We start from the raw sequence: 14,890 nt of genomic DNA on the forward strand, positions 1-14,890 counted from the left end.
GGATGACTCCATTGAGTATTTACAACACGTTTGGTCATTTATCATTGGTCATCACAAGTGGGATCCGTGACCAGAGTCACAAGACTAGTTAGTCTCTAAAAGTAGAGACTGTCAACAAGTCCTCACTTCAGGGGATTCTCTGTCCTTGCGAGAATGTCTAGTCCTCCTCACACATATTTAAATGTTACACGGCGCACAAACACACACATGCGGTTTCACATGAACGAGGACAAAGACATTTAAGAGCCGTGAACGCTTCCCGCCGGTGAAACTACCACGCTGCTCAGCCGAGAAATAAGGAAGTCGTCTGGAGGAAAATCGAGGAGTCTCCTCATCCTCCCACGTGTCGCGCCTCATTGGCTGAGAGGCGTGATGTCACAGAGTGGCCTCCCCTATAAAGACGGTCTCTCCCACACAGACGGCAGAGCAGCCGAGAGCCAACGCGCTTACAGACTCTTTGCAAACACTCGAGACATATTCGCCAGGGAGCGGGAGAACCTCTCATCATGTGCAGAGGACTGGAATCACTGCCAACCACATGCTTGGAGAGGTGAGATCAGAGAGCCGGGTTTACGACTCCTGCACCTCCACGATGAAACTACATCAAACTGAGCTTGAACTGAAGCCGTCTCTTTAGCGTTTAAAATTCTTCTTTTTCAGGGCAAAGGAGATAAAAGCTTTGTTTGGAAGTTTACTGCTGAAGTCGGATCACGGCGTCACTGGACCGTCTAAGAAAAGTGACAGACAGAGGTGAGATGCGTTCAGGCTCCGTTGGTGAAATCGCAGCGAGCCGTGGTTGTTTCATGGTTCACTAATGATGCTCGTCTGATTCTACAGGCTCAACGCTGACGAGCCTCTGAAGTGGAGGGAGTCGTTCCAGAATCTGCTGTCGAGCCAAAGTGAGGACCGTCCCCGGGATGGGGCTTTAATGCAGCTTTTTAAGCCGGGCCAGAGGTTTGGGAGGTCTGCCAGATGTTAACCAGATGTTCTCCTGCTTCCAGATGGACTGTGCCTTTATAGAGCGTTCCTGGTCTCAGAGTTCAGCGAGGAAAACCTGGCCTTCTACCTGGCCTGCGAGGACTACAGGGCCACGAAAGCCTCCAAACTCTCAGCCAAGGCTAAGAAGATCTACGACCAGTTCATCGGCTCCGATGCACCGCGAGAGGTGACTATCAGCCCAATGGCACCGCAGGGAGCTGTCGGCTCCGCTTCACTCCGCAGTGCTCATAATCAGCCCTCCTCCCCTACAGGTGAACCTGGACCACGCGACCAGAGAGATCACCAAGAAGAACATGGAGCAGCCGTCCCAGCTGTGCTTCGACGCGGCCCAGTCCAAAATCTACGCCTTAATGGAGAAGGACTGCTACCCCAGGTTCCTCAAGTCCTCCACGTACCTGGAGCTCAGCAGCAGGACAGGCTAAAAGGCCCACGGGGCCCCAGAGGAGCATCACCAGACGGGGTCGCCCGCCCAGAGAAGACTGGAAAACTTCAGACGGAACCCATATCTCAGTCCAGGGAGTTTCATGCTGGTGTGTGAATATCTTGGGAGGCAGAGGTTTCACAGAGTCTGAGCTGGAAGCTGGAAAACAGCTGACGTTTTTCGTCAGACGAGACGAACCTGCAGCGACGCACCCGCGGCACAAGCGCGAATGTATGAACAGTAGAGACGGAAGCTGGTTTAGCGTCACGCGTTTGTTTGAGAATGTTTATTTATTTTCTATTTATTTAAGTTATTTGCTCGTTTGCTGTCTACCGACTTGTGTCCGATGTGTTTTTTATCTGTTTAATTTGCACACCGAGAGCTGTGTGTGAAAATAAGTGCATTTAATAAATGATCCAGTATTTTCCATACACACTCACCGTTGTGTTCCATGAAAACCTGACTGAGGGTGAGGGAATGTGGGAGGTGGGAGGAAGACGACCTCTGCTAACTAGTCTCAGGTTCCACGTCACCGCTGGGTGATGGAAGAGCTGATGAACGACGGCACAAGGATGAAGATGAGCTCAGCGTCACATGAACAGTGGGGATAAATAGACAACACCTTAAAAATAGATTAGATAAACTAGTTTAATTAAGTCTATACAGTCACAAACAGGAGGCGCGAGTCAGATGGGTTACAGCTAATACATATGGAAACACACCCAGCAACCAAAGCAACCACAGCAAAGCTGTGGACGAGCTGCCACGTGGACTCTGCTGCTTGTTTCCAGTCTTTATGAATGAACTAACTGGATACAGCTTTTGACATTTCACTAAAGGTTACACATTTGTTCAAATTAAACTTTTACGTTTCAGTTGATTTGTACACTTTGTTTGTTGAGGGATGGTTTGCAATAATTAGGATTTTGAGGTCACACCTTTTACAATAAATACACTGTAGGAAGTCCACAGGGCAGAAGTGCAGAGTTGGGACACGGCCTAGTGTGTGTGTGTGTGTGTGTGTGTGTGTGTGTGTGTGTGTGTGTGTGTGTGTGTGTGTGTGTGTGTGTGTGTGTGTATGTGTGTGTGTGTGTCTCCAGAAAGCAGGTCCGTTTTGCTGGGAAACCTTTAAGTGCGGGGGCCAGTCGCCATGGCGACCGTAGCCACCTAGCGAGCACCTCCACAGGTTGTTTACTACCTTGGCAGCCCATCACAGCCTGTTAGTCACAGCAGCCTCCGCTCCTTCCTGTAAATCAGCCCCTTCTGTGCCTGCGCTGTCCATCACCGTCAGCATCGTCACCAGCCGACCCGCGTTCAAGCCCTGAGCCCCTGAAGACGTGAGGCCGAAGCCTCTGTCTGTCCCTGTCCTCCTGCTCTTGAGGCTGATGTGATGTGTAACGAGGCTCCGTTTAGGACGAGGTCTCATTTTTGCAAACTGAAATTCCTCTCCCTAGGAAACAGATGGACTCACGGGACGGTGCTTTTGCTCCAAACGCAGCTTTCGGCTCAGGCAGATGTTCGTGATTCATCCGCAGGTTGAGCCTGAAAATGTCAGATCAAAAATCGGAGCAGAAAGGGCGAGGCGAGTAGAGACCTGATGAGGCGCGGCCGCGTGTGGGTGAACAGAAAGCGCTCTGCTGTAACGTGATTGGACTCTCGCCGGGGCGGCGTCTGGAACATTTTGACCTTTGCAGACAAATGAAAATACAAATAATCACAAAGCAACAGAGAAAAACTGGACCGAAATAAAAGATTGTATCGCAGTGTGTCTGGAGGGAAACTGGTTCAACACAAAAGAGACTTTAACTTGACTGAACAGATTCTTGCTGCAGTAAATGCGGGAAGGAAAATAACTGTGATACAGATACACCGGATGTAGGTTGTGTATTTGACGTTTACACATTCATGACAATTACAGTAGACAAAGACAACTTTAATTCATGTTTTTTTACAGCAACACAGATAAAATGATGTGGGACGTGACCGACAGCAGATTTAAACAGGCTGTAAATGTTCCATGACGCTCTAATAGAAAGTACGAACCTGCTGCAGGTCTGCGCCTGTGAACGGACTAACAACACACCTCCTCACCCGCTTTCATTTCCCGTCGCCACGATGATACAGGCAAATACGGGAAAGCACAGGCAGAGCTGTGATGTTTCCACTTTTGCACAAATGATCATCTAGCACAAAAAACGGTTCGAGGGGTGAGATGGAGGTTTCTCGCTGTTTGGCCCAAAACAACCTGAACGTTCCGAAACGCTGGACCTCATTAGACACAAGAACAAGAACATTGGGTGTCGTTTGGATATTCTGTCGCCTAAACGTCATTTCAGATGGTTGCGTTTACAGTGTAAACACCGGGCCGCCTCGTGTGAATGGGCCTGAGCGGACGGCTTCACGTGTCAGCGAGGAGGCGCCGGCTCCGGACCCGCAGCTCATGGTGGGAGTGAGTCAGCCGGCCCGGTTTTAAAGGCAGAGCGGAGTAAAAACAAAGAGCCGCAGTCATAGTTACCACGTTACCAAGGGAACCAACCCGGCAGAGCTGAGTGGACCCATCCCATGCTCACCATAAAATAACCAAGCTTCATTTCGTCTGAATGTGGATGTTTAACCCTAATCCTCTATTAAAGGGCAGAATGTGGAAACTGAGTCTTCCACTCCTCTTATTGCACCACGTGTTCTGCATTATTTCATCACCTGATGCCAAATAAAGACAGGCCCGAGCTTTGTGCACCCAGAAATGGTGACTCAGCGACGAGGGAGAGAGGCACGCATGCGTTTGAGGGGAGGTTTTCCTTGGAAATGATGCCGAGGGAGACTTCGCCTGACGTTCCGGTGATGGCGGCGAACTCGCCTCCCGGGCGCTTCGTTTTTCCGACCGCGCGCTCGAGTCGGCGCTGGGCCGGCGGCCGTTCCGTGTTGTCTGAAGGAGGCAGACACGCGGTTTCGAAGGCGACAGTCTCTCTGGGCCCGCGGGAGCCCTCTGCTGAGGCCCAGCCACGGGTTCAGAGCTTTGACCACGTTCACAGGGCATGATTCAACTGAGCCTTTCCCACAGTCTGTCTGAACATCTAACACACTAATCGTACGCTAACGGATATGTTTGCCCCACAACAACATTTCCCAACATATTCTTTTCTGGTTGTTTACTATTCCTTTATTTATTATCCATTTGCATGATTTGACTTGAAGCAGCGTTGTAAACGTGGTGAACCCTTTAAAGTCCTAATGGACCGAACACTTGCAGCTGAAAGCATCAGGGTCAAAGTTCACTGATGATACCAAGTTCGTGTGGGAATATGGAGTCCTGGGTTCCGACTAAAACATTGGCTGAGCTCCTGACTACAGCTAAGCTTGTTGCATGTAGATGTGTTATTGATTTCAACGCTGATGCTGATACATCTTTCTCCGTGAGGTCTCGCGGCCCGAGCAAACTGCTGCATCATCGGGCTGCAAAGGAAACGTCGGAGGTCAAGGTTCACCGGGAGGAATGCTGCCTGGAGCGGTGGAAGGGTCTCATGTAAACACCAGCGAGCAGCTTGTCCGAAGCGCATCTGAGCGCAGCTTCGCGTGCATGACGTACATCTACCACATCCACGTGCCCACGTGAGAAGCGGTGGTGTGTGGCAATAACTGTGTGACTTCCACAGTAACAGGAAAACTGGGCTTTCTCTGCGTTCATTGACCTCTGAAGCAGCTGATCTCGTGGCCGCCAGCACCTGCTTCACGTTTGCTATTGTATCAGGTAATTCAAAGACGTCGGACCAGTAGCCGTCGGGGCGAGGTGGCGTGTGCAGAAAACATCAAGGCTGCATCAGCACAGAACTGAATGCACCGAGCAAGGCATCAAACGCTTCAAACAAGACGATTGACCGCCCTTGGAACCGGTGCAGTATTTCTGTTCGGTTCAAGTATGGCCTGGAACACTTTGTGCCTAGAAAAACACTGATTTGACACTTGATGTGCAAAAAAAAAATGTCTGGGTGAGACGGAGGGGGGTGGGGGGTGTGTGCGTCAAGACACGGAGCTCAACAAAGGAAGGAACTGATTATACTGTATATATAGACTCCAACTCTGTCCCTTCGGCCTGGTTCTGGTGCAGTGAACGGCACACAGAGCTCTGCTGCCACCTGCTGGACAGAGGCGGTGACGGACGGGATGGAGGAAAAAACAACCTGAAACCTTCACACAGCAGACAGGTAAATGACTGGCGCAGCCCAGAGGCTTGAACCCTGTCCACAACCTGCAGTGTCACTGCTAATACAGCTGCTCCCAGATCTGCGGGTTAATTAGCTACAGAGTCAAACATATCAGTTTCAGTTGTTAATTAAAATGTCTGTTAGTGCTGTGTAAATATGCAGGTTATGTAGACTGGAGTATAGAGCTAATTACAGATTAGTAGATTTAATCTCTGCTCTAAATGGCCTTAGAGGCGCTTCCTGTTTGCAGCTCATCTTATGATGGAGCAGCTCCAGAAACCACGACTAAAGCGCCACAGCGTGTCCTTCCATACGTGGCCGAGCATCACCTGGTTAAACTGTACAGATAACTGTACACCTGCCCCCCCACGCTCGGTTTGTACTGTTTGCCGTGTCTGCACTTGCTGGCAATTTGAATCTTCCTTATGCAGGAAGGAACCGCGCGCCCTTCAAGGACCCCTGGGGGCTCCAGGAATCCGTCGAGAACAGACGGTCGTGGATGCGTTTATCCTCTGCGCCGCCGCTAGGGGGCGCACGGGCAAATACCCTCTGCCTCCGAGTCCGTCTTCATTAATAGCAGCCAGATGAATGACTAACACTCTCCCACAGCTTCTGAATATTGATTTCTCTCTCTCTCTCTCTCTCTGGCAAATCATTTGGTGCTGGCTGATATATCGGCGCGTCAAGTGAAAAAAACCCATCATATGTTGATATCTTGCGTCATCGTCACCACGGCGGCGGCTGGTGTTGTTTATCCTCCGCGCATCCGACCGCAGCGGCTCCAGCGAACCGAGCGTCCGTCCGTCCGTCCGTCGCCTCCGTCCGTCGCCTCCGTCGGTCCGCGCGCCTCCACCCGCATGACCTCCGGAGCGACGCGCCGCTCCGCTTAGTGCGAGTGCGTGTGGGAGCGGTTCGTCCGGCGGGGACGCGGGCGTGATGCGCATCTCTGCGGGTCTCTAGCGCTGTCGTAAAACTCGAGTCCGGGAGCGAGTGAGCCGCCGTGTGCGCGATGCCAGGAGTGACCAAGTACAATTTAGTGGATGACGCGCACGATTTGAGGATCCCCATGCACAACGAGGAGGTGTTCAAACATGGGGTGTGCTTCGAGGCAAAGGTAAGGACCCGCCGCAACAGATAGTTTGACGGGAGCCCGAGGGCTCGTAAATGTGTCAATGATAATTAAAAAAGCAAATGTATTTGTACAATTTCTGCCCGTTGTTTATGCTGTTTATTGACCTCATGATATCTAGATTCTCCGCCACTTTGTATGATTTGAATGTAAATTGCAATTGGTATTGAATAAGTTTATTATAATAAAATTGGTTAATTGAACGTACATTTGTATTTAATTATCATGTAATAACACATGTTGTATTATTTATCAGTGGAGCTTTTGGCTCCACTTGCAGCTCTTCCTAAATAACCCGTGACATCCGGTCCCTCTGTTCCATTTCCAGTACATTGGCAGCTTGGAGGTGGGACGGCCCGGCAGTCGAATGGAGATCGTCGCTGCCATGAGGAGAATCAGAGTAAGTACCTCTGACTCACGCCCTGACCCTGACCCCAAACCCAGGCCAAACACTTGCACATTGACCAGGATGCTGGTGAATGCACACAACCCCCTCCTCTCTCTCTCTCTCTCTCTCTCTCCCGTGTTTCAATTCAAGCCTCACCTTGTGCACGGTGCTCAGAGAATCCTCGCTCCTCTCAGCATCACCCCCCCCCTCCCTCCCCCTTTACAGATAAATCACCCGCCGGTATGAAAACCACACACTCGGCAGATTCGGTGGTTCTGTCATGAGAGGTTTAGCTCACGGCAGGATTCAGACTCTGAATCGCTCCGGCCGAGCAGCACAGGTTCACGCGCGCCGCCATCGGAGGAGCCCACGTCGCTCCGGTCTGTTTTCCACCAGACAAGGTCACCGGCGACACGACGCCCCGTCGTCACACATCACTGCGGTTGCACAGAAGCACCGAGGGCGGAGGATTAAGCTGCTCGTCAGCTGTTAAATCTAATCCAACAACCAAGTTATCGTGTCACTCAGAGGCGCCCAGGAAGGAGTTAATCCTGATCCCCGGAGTTGAGTGCGGGATAATGGCCTTTTGGTTGTACTGGCAAAGATTTAGTGCTGCTGTGGGTTTGATTCCATTCAAACAGCGTCTTTATCATCTGCGCTTAAATACAAAATGCAATTAACAAAACACAGGTGACACGATGATCGCTACAGATTAATGGAGTCTCATCTGAAGCCGAGTCAGTGGGTCAGAGATAAGACTGTGAGCGGATCTGAGCCCGTTGAGAGGCTGAGGCCGATGCGGCGCTTCATTACACGCCTGACAGCCGCGTGCGTGGAGGCGGATGCTTGCGTGGGGCCGCTCACGGGGTCGTGGCCTCCACGCGAGAGCCCCACGTGCCCACTGGACGTGGCTCCTCTCCTGAATGTGACGTCGGCTTCTGCCGATGCAGGTGAAAAAGCCGCGTTCCACACCGCTGTCACTCCGGCGTCGCCGAAGGAGCGAGAAGAACCTCCAATTACGCCGAGAACGCGCGGCAGAACTGGGTTGTTATTTTTACCCGCGGGTTCAAGGCTGAGATTTTCCAGCCGTCGCCACGCGGCGCGAGCGGCGGCTCGTTGCGCAGAACATCGTCTGATCAATTAATCATCAGATGTTGGACTTTGCGCTGTTATTCCGCCGAACTTCCCACGTCCCTTAGATCTCGCGCGGGGTTCGGGCTCCGGCGTTAATCACGGAGGGGGATAAAAGTGTCCCGCGCGCGCGCGCGCGTGCGTGTCCCTCTGGGAAATCGCGCTTTGAAAACCCAAACAGCTCCCAGAAGCAGAAACTGACAGTTTCTCAATGTTTGCTCGATCTCACATTTCCCCCCGAGAGGATGCTACTCAAAAATACCTTCCCGTGTGAGTGATCGCTTCTCTCCTCTCCAAGAGATGTTTTTTTAGCTTGCACAAAGAGCCGCGTGTCGGCTGATGTGAGAAACAGCACAACAATCGCTGGGTTTAATTAAACGGCTGGGTTTCTGTTTTCACGCGCGTCGCGCGTTAATAAGAGCTTTCCTTCATCCACAGTACGAATTCAAGCTGAAGAACATAAAGAAGAAGAAGGTCAACATCGTCGTGTCCACCGACTGCGTCAAAGTCCTTTTGCGCAAAAAGAAGAAGGTCAGTCTTGAAACTCGTACAGACGACGGCTGAGTTGATTCACGTGCAGCTGTCTGAGCGTGTGTCCTGTGTTGGAGCAGAGGAGAGGCTGGTCGTGGGACGACAGCGCCGCCCTGGTGACGCAGGACCCCATCTACAGGTGGGCGCCGGAGGCCTGCAGGGTTCTGCTGGCCGGGTCAGAACCTCTGATGTGTGTGTGTATGTGTGTGTGTGTGTGTGTGTGTGTGCGTGTGTGTGTGCGTGTGTGTGTGTGTGTGTGTGTGTGTGCGTGTGTGCGTGTGTGTGCGTGTGTGCGTGTGCGTGTGTGCGTGTGCGTGTGTGTGTGTGTGTGTGTCGGTTTTGCCCCCGCAGGATTTTCTACGTCTCGCACGATGCCCAAGACCTGAAGATCTTCAGTTACATCGCGAGGGAGGGGCAGAGCAACGTGTTCCGCTGCAACGTCTTCAAGTCCAAGAGAAAGGTACGAATGACAACGCAGACAGACGCATCGTCGCTTCAGGTCTCATCGTGGATTTAGGTGATTTCAGCACAAAATCCTGGAGCTTACTGTCATTTTTGGGTGAACCCACTCCCCCCCAGCCTCTCATTTTCATGCCTCAGCTTCCAGTCTGCCTGATTAGCGTCCGTTAGGCCTCAGGTGTGTGTCCTCCACAGTCAGTAGTGTTGCATCTGCGCGTGAAGCCGTTTCAGAGACGCAGCGTCGTCGCCTCCCGCCGCCTCCCGTCCCCTCACCATGGATACGAGCAGCGCCTCGCTGAAGCTGAATGCTAATCATCCTGATGGGGAGACAAAGGACGAGGGCCTTTTTTTTCCCAGTCGGCACTTAAAGACGTTGAATGGAAACACCCACCACATTGTGAGGGACGCGGGCCAGCGGCCCCCCCCTCCCTCCCCCGCTGCCTTATCGGGGCGCTGCAGAGCAGATGGACCGGCAGATAAGGGGAGAGTTGATTCATTCCCAATTCACTCCCGGACCCGGAGACGTCAGATCCGCGCGTCACCGGAGCCTCAGAGGCCCCGCGTCTCTCACTCCGTGATTTAAAAAAACTAAATTGGATCCTGCGTCGATGGCGCGAAATCGTCCTCACGAGTCTTTTCCGGAGTCGTGTGTTTTATTAAATTTTTTTTGCCATTTTCACTGGATTGAACCACTTTCAAGCTCGAGTTACCTTGACATATTGACTTCAGGGTGTTGCTCTGACAAAGGGACCAGTGGTTAAAGGTTCACTCCACACTACATGATGGAGCTTTACTGAGGAAATGAATCAGGGAAGTGGTGCTGCAGCTGATAACCCATTATTAACTGGATAACACTGAATATGACTCCTCAGAACAGTTTATGAAGGTTTAACTCTTAAGTCTGGTTTCCTGCATAGAGATAAATGAATCACCTGTCGGTGGCTATGATAATGATTCAGCCTTGTCTGCCCCCCCTCCCGCAGTCTCAGGCCATGAGGATCGTGCGGACGGTGGGCCAGGCGTTCGACGTGTGCCACCAGCTGACTCTGCAGCAGAAAAGCGACGGCCAGGAGGAAGAGGAGGAGGAAGAGGAGGAGGGGGAGGGGAAGGTCGAGGAGTCTGAAGCGGCGCCAGGTGACTCACACTCACCCTGCTCCTGTTCTCCCTCCATCACTCACACACACACACTCACACACACACGCACACACACACACACACACACACACACAGAAGCCGCTCTTCCTCTCTGCTTCACGCAAACACGTGAACCCATCGTCTCCGAGGGACGATGTCATTCTCCCTCTGCAGCTGCGCGCTGATTCTGGTGCCGCTGATCAAAGGCTCGGCCTGTGTGGGCCTGTGCCGGCGCCGTGCCCACTCCTGCAGCTGCTGCCTCTGAGGGCTCACGCTCAACCCCCCCCCCCCCCCCCTGCTGTGTGCGTCTGTGCTCTCTCCGCAGCAAAGAAAAGGCTCGCGCTGTCGGACGAGACCGACCCCGAAGCCACGACGGAGGAGAGCATCGACTGCGTCTCCTCCTCGGACCTGGAGCGGAACCGAGCGGACGAGGCCGCGGGCAGCGGCAGGAAGGTAACGAGGTCCAGCATCTGGGGGTCCAATGAGGTGCTGAACCTCCAACAGCTGGAGGTCCAGGCGCCAAAACCAGCTCTGTTGGCGCCTCCAGGCGGTACATGTTGTACTGCACGTCCTCAGAGGGGGTTCTAAACCTGTGATGTAAAATTTAAAATGTTTAGCTCATCAGTAATTCTGGAAATGTCGAAGGCAGATCAGAAAACGCCTTCGGGGGCTTCAAACTGGATGTTACTGATGAAGGGAGCAACTTTCTGCCCAGTCTCTGCTTTGAGCTGGTTCTTGTGAGGAGCCAATTAGTTTGACTCTGATGAACATTGCTGTACATTTAACTTCTAGAAAACAGGGACACGGTCTTTTCAGCGTCACTGCCTAAAGAGGCTCATCTTATCTTTGCATCATTAGCAGTTTGTCATTATTGCATTTTCAGCTGTTCAGCGGCAGCAGGACGGGATCTTAAACCCTAGAACGTGAGTGAGTGTTTCGGCCTCAGGCTCTAGCGATCGCTCTGATCCCTCACCCGCTCGCTTGTCAAAAGCTTAGCGAGCTCCAACGCTTCCCAGGATCAACCATCAGTGATCCACATCTCCGTCTTAGGATTAAAGGACACGCGCTTGTTGACGCTGGTTCTTGCGTGAAGCCTTGATCGTCTCTCTTTGCTGCTACTGAAGTCAGACTCGCCTCCGTCTTTGCCGCAGACGTCCAGCGACCCGTCCCTCCTGCTGAGCTCGCCCGTCCTCGGCGCCCCCGCGCCGGCCCGGTCGGCGGCCGAGGTCCAGCTCCTGCAGAAGCAGCTGCAGCAGCAGGAGCAGCAGGCGCTGGCGGCCGCCGCGCAGGTACAACGCGTCTCAGAAGTCCATTAGTGACCTATTTGTTTCGATCCTCTGGGTTTAATGGGCAGATCCCATGCTGGGCCGTGGAGACCGTCAAACTGTATGCCTGAAATTCGGATGAGCCCGTAAAAATCCTCTGAATATGATACGATTGGAAACAGTAATTGCTTGATGTGAAACTTTCCAAGCACATAATGAAACACAAGCTGGCATCGTCTCCATTTCCACTGAGTTGTGTGATAAATAAGATGCCTCCAGATTTGTTGGGGTGTGACATTATTGCAGCTTTTATTATCAATATGTTATTATTCTAATGACTGACTGATGTTATGAAGACCTACATACTGATAATCTAAACAGGCGTGAGCAGTTTAACACAAACTAAATCGTTTCAAATAACTCCAAACCACTAAACTGGATGATTCATTTTCTTTACCCATTGAACTAAGGACATCTAAAGGCCGTGTTTCTGCCGCGTACGCGTACGCGGTGCTGTGTTGCGTTCAGGTGCGCGTGCTCCAGGACCAGCTGACGGTGGAGGTGTGCGCGCGGACCGAGGCCCAGGCCAGGGTCCAGAAGCTGCTGCAGCAGAACACGGACCTGCTGCAGCACATTTCGCTGCTGGTCAAACAGATCCAGGAACTGGAGCTCAAAGCTGCCGGCCACTTGACGTCCAGTGAGTGGCAGCGGCCTCTTATTCCGCGTCGCCGCGGCGACTTCCAGACGTCATTATCCGCTCTGCTCAGGCCTCATGCTTCTGCTCTTCCTGCAGTGGGCTCTCAGGACAGTCTTCTGGAGATCACGTTCCGGGCGAAGCCCCCCAGCGCGTTCCCGGAGCCCCTGATCCCGTCCCAGTCCCAGCTCCAGACCAGCGACGCCGCCTGGGCGTCCTCCCTCCCCGGGCCCTGCTCTCCGGGCGCCGCGGCGGCCGGCGCCGGCCCCCTGGGCCTCGGCGGCAGCGGCGTGCGGCTCGAGTGCTTCCGCTTCTCCTCCCGGGGGCTCGACGGCGAGGAGCGGGGCCCGGACGCCGGGGAGACGCCCAGCGACGGAGCCCCGGACGAGAGCTCGCTCCTCGGGGAGCAGGTTTTGGGCGCCTTGGAGCTGCTCCGGTTCAGGGAGTCGGGGATCGGATCGGAGTACGAGTCCAACACGGATGAGAGCGACGACCGGGACAGCTGGGGCCACGGGGAGGGGGCGGGGGCCGACGGCGCGGCCCGGCTCCTCAATGTGCTCAACGTGGAGAGTCTGTCCGATTGTTTAGGGGATGAGATGGCCGTGTAGAGCTTCAAAGCGCACACCGCACACACCATGTATAGTGACATTAGTGCACAGCATTTGCTTTCATTTATTTATGGCCAGTAGTGAAGAGAGAACTCACCGACGTTCGGGCCAAAGGTTTAAATTCCACCATTCTCAGTTTCGTCCTTTGAGCCAGGAGACGGCAGAAATTCAAATTCTGACCTGAGAGCACGTGTTTAGCTGCACCTTCATAATGTCGTCACCCATTAAACCTTCACTCACCAGATGAAAACCGCAGACACTGTACACGACTGGAACTCGTTTCTGTGTTTAAAGGCCATGTGTGTGTCTGTGTGTGTGTGTGTGTGTGTGTGTGTGTGTGTGTGTGTGTGTGTGTGTGTGCGTGCGTGCGCGTGGGTGCGACACGTTGATCGTTTTTGTCGTGTTTTTATTGAAGGTCCTTTGAGAAAACAGCATCTGTACATAAGAACTCATTTTAAAGTGAATTATTAAACCTGCTCAGATAAGTAGCGTGTCCCCTTTTTTTTAATCAGCTTTATTTATTGCATGCCGTTATTTGCCATCATTTCACACATTCATCAGCACTGGGATCGCACGGGCAGCGCGTGACTCAGGGGGAAGCGCTTCTCGTCTCCCGTCGGAGCAGAGTTTTTCATTAATGCCGTACTGCGGCAGCCACAAACTGCTGAATCACTGCTGCTCCGGCCTCCAGTCGACCGCCGTGAAACGCCCTGAAGTTTGGATCCAGGGAGGGGGCGATCGGGAAGCGCCGGGTCCGTTCACCGGCCTGGCCAGATGTCAGCTCCACCACACTGACTGTTTGAGTGGCTCCGCTGGGGACGGGTCTTTGAGACCCTGCTTCCTGGACGAGGCCGCGTGGAAGTGGGAGTGGGAGTGGGAGTGGGAGCTTCTCTCTTCTCACTCCAGATCCACCGGCTGCGTCATTAAATGGGGTCAGCTCCCGTTAAGCCCTGATGAGCGGCTGCGGACGAGATGGGAAATATGGACGTCAGCCGCTGCACCACCCACACGCAGACACAACACCCAGCGCTAACGCTAGCGCTAGCTGCTGCGGCTGCTGCTGGCACAGACCGTGGGTGGCCTTCAGGAGCAAGCCTCTCATTTTCATTTGCCTGATTATAAAGCAGCGTCATCCCGCTCTCATCAATCTTTTTGGGGCGAGAGTTTCAAGGCCGTGAGCAGAAACCCAGACGCATCCACGGCGCAGCAGCCCTATTCTTTATGTGTGAAGGGTTTTTTTTACATGGTCTTACGAGAAATAACCTGCTTTTTGTTTCTATTGGAAGCAGAGAGGGGACCTTTCTCTGGTATTTATCCACCTTCCTCCCGTCGTGTCGCTGCACTGCTCATTGCTCATTATCCCAATTAAACCCTCGCTCTCCTGCTGACATGAGCCACCTATGACTGTCTCCGTGCATCACGCAGCCACAGGCCGACAGAGGCGCCGATGACTCATGGACCTATTACTGACAGTGATGCGATCGCACCATTAACCACAATAACAGCGCTAATCTGTCAAGGTATTTACTAGTTGGGACCATATTCATATATTTTGACCTGGTTTAACTTTACCAGCAACTCTGACCTTGTGCTGATGAAGTATATGACACAGATGGACACAGCACGAACTTGCCTTGAAGCGTTCAGGCCTGTGTTAAAACCAGGAGCAGGTCCCACGTGACCAGCCCTGCACCTCGTCCGTTCTCACCGCGGGAGCAGCAGCTTTGTGTTGTGTCTCCGTGAACGGCGGAGGAGGATTCGGGGTGGTCCGGTGGCGTGGCGGTTTCACCAGCTGGCCTGCTCCTCCAGGTACGGCCTCCCTCCCACAGACCAGGCCGGCGGCTCTGAGGAGCAGCGGCCGCTTTCGTTTTTCCCGTCTCTCAGTTTTCCAGTCATTATATTTGCATTCGAAGCCTTCCGTGGAAACGG

The 14,890-nt window shown here is 53.0% G+C and overlaps 2 protein-coding genes and 1 long non-coding RNA gene across 3 annotated transcripts; 2 read left to right on the forward strand and 1 right to left on the reverse strand.

Annotated features, from left to right (window-relative positions):
• Positions 1 to 401: 401 nt before the first annotated feature.
• Positions 402 to 1,855, forward strand: LOC114845176 (regulator of G-protein signaling 5-like). Its single transcript, XM_029133052.3, has 5 exons — positions 402 to 550; positions 661 to 750; positions 838 to 899; positions 1,002 to 1,165; positions 1,251 to 1,855. Exons 1-5 carry the CDS (start codon positions 507 to 509, stop codon positions 1,419 to 1,421), a joined length of 531 nt encoding a protein of 176 aa, XP_028988885.1. The 5' UTR covers positions 402 to 506; the 3' UTR covers positions 1,422 to 1,855.
• A 3,727-nt stretch (positions 1,856 to 5,582) lies between these two features.
• On the forward strand, positions 5,583 to 13,446 carry LOC114844062 (carboxyl-terminal PDZ ligand of neuronal nitric oxide synthase protein-like). The gene is made up of 10 exons (XM_029131112.3): positions 5,583 to 6,736; positions 7,080 to 7,151; positions 8,709 to 8,801; positions 8,882 to 8,940; positions 9,153 to 9,261; positions 10,244 to 10,394; positions 10,720 to 10,847; positions 11,546 to 11,683; positions 12,188 to 12,356; positions 12,453 to 13,446. Exons 1-10 carry the CDS (start codon positions 6,632 to 6,634, stop codon positions 12,959 to 12,961), a joined length of 1,533 nt encoding a protein of 510 aa, XP_028986945.1. The 5' UTR covers positions 5,583 to 6,631; the 3' UTR covers positions 12,962 to 13,446.
• LOC129603303 (uncharacterized) lies at positions 13,260 to 14,888 on the reverse strand. The gene is made up of 2 exons (XR_008693069.1): positions 14,670 to 14,888; positions 13,260 to 13,922 (listed from the first exon to the last, which is right to left on the reverse strand). It is a non-coding gene; the product is annotated as an uncharacterized LOC129603303 (long non-coding RNA).
• Between the last annotated feature and the right edge of the window lie 2 nt (positions 14,889 to 14,890).

The sequence above is a fragment of the Betta splendens genome, chromosome 17 (assembly GCF_900634795.4).
Source record: "Betta splendens chromosome 17, fBetSpl5.4, whole genome shotgun sequence".
Classification (NCBI taxonomy): domain Eukaryota; kingdom Metazoa; phylum Chordata; class Actinopteri; order Anabantiformes; family Osphronemidae; genus Betta; species Betta splendens.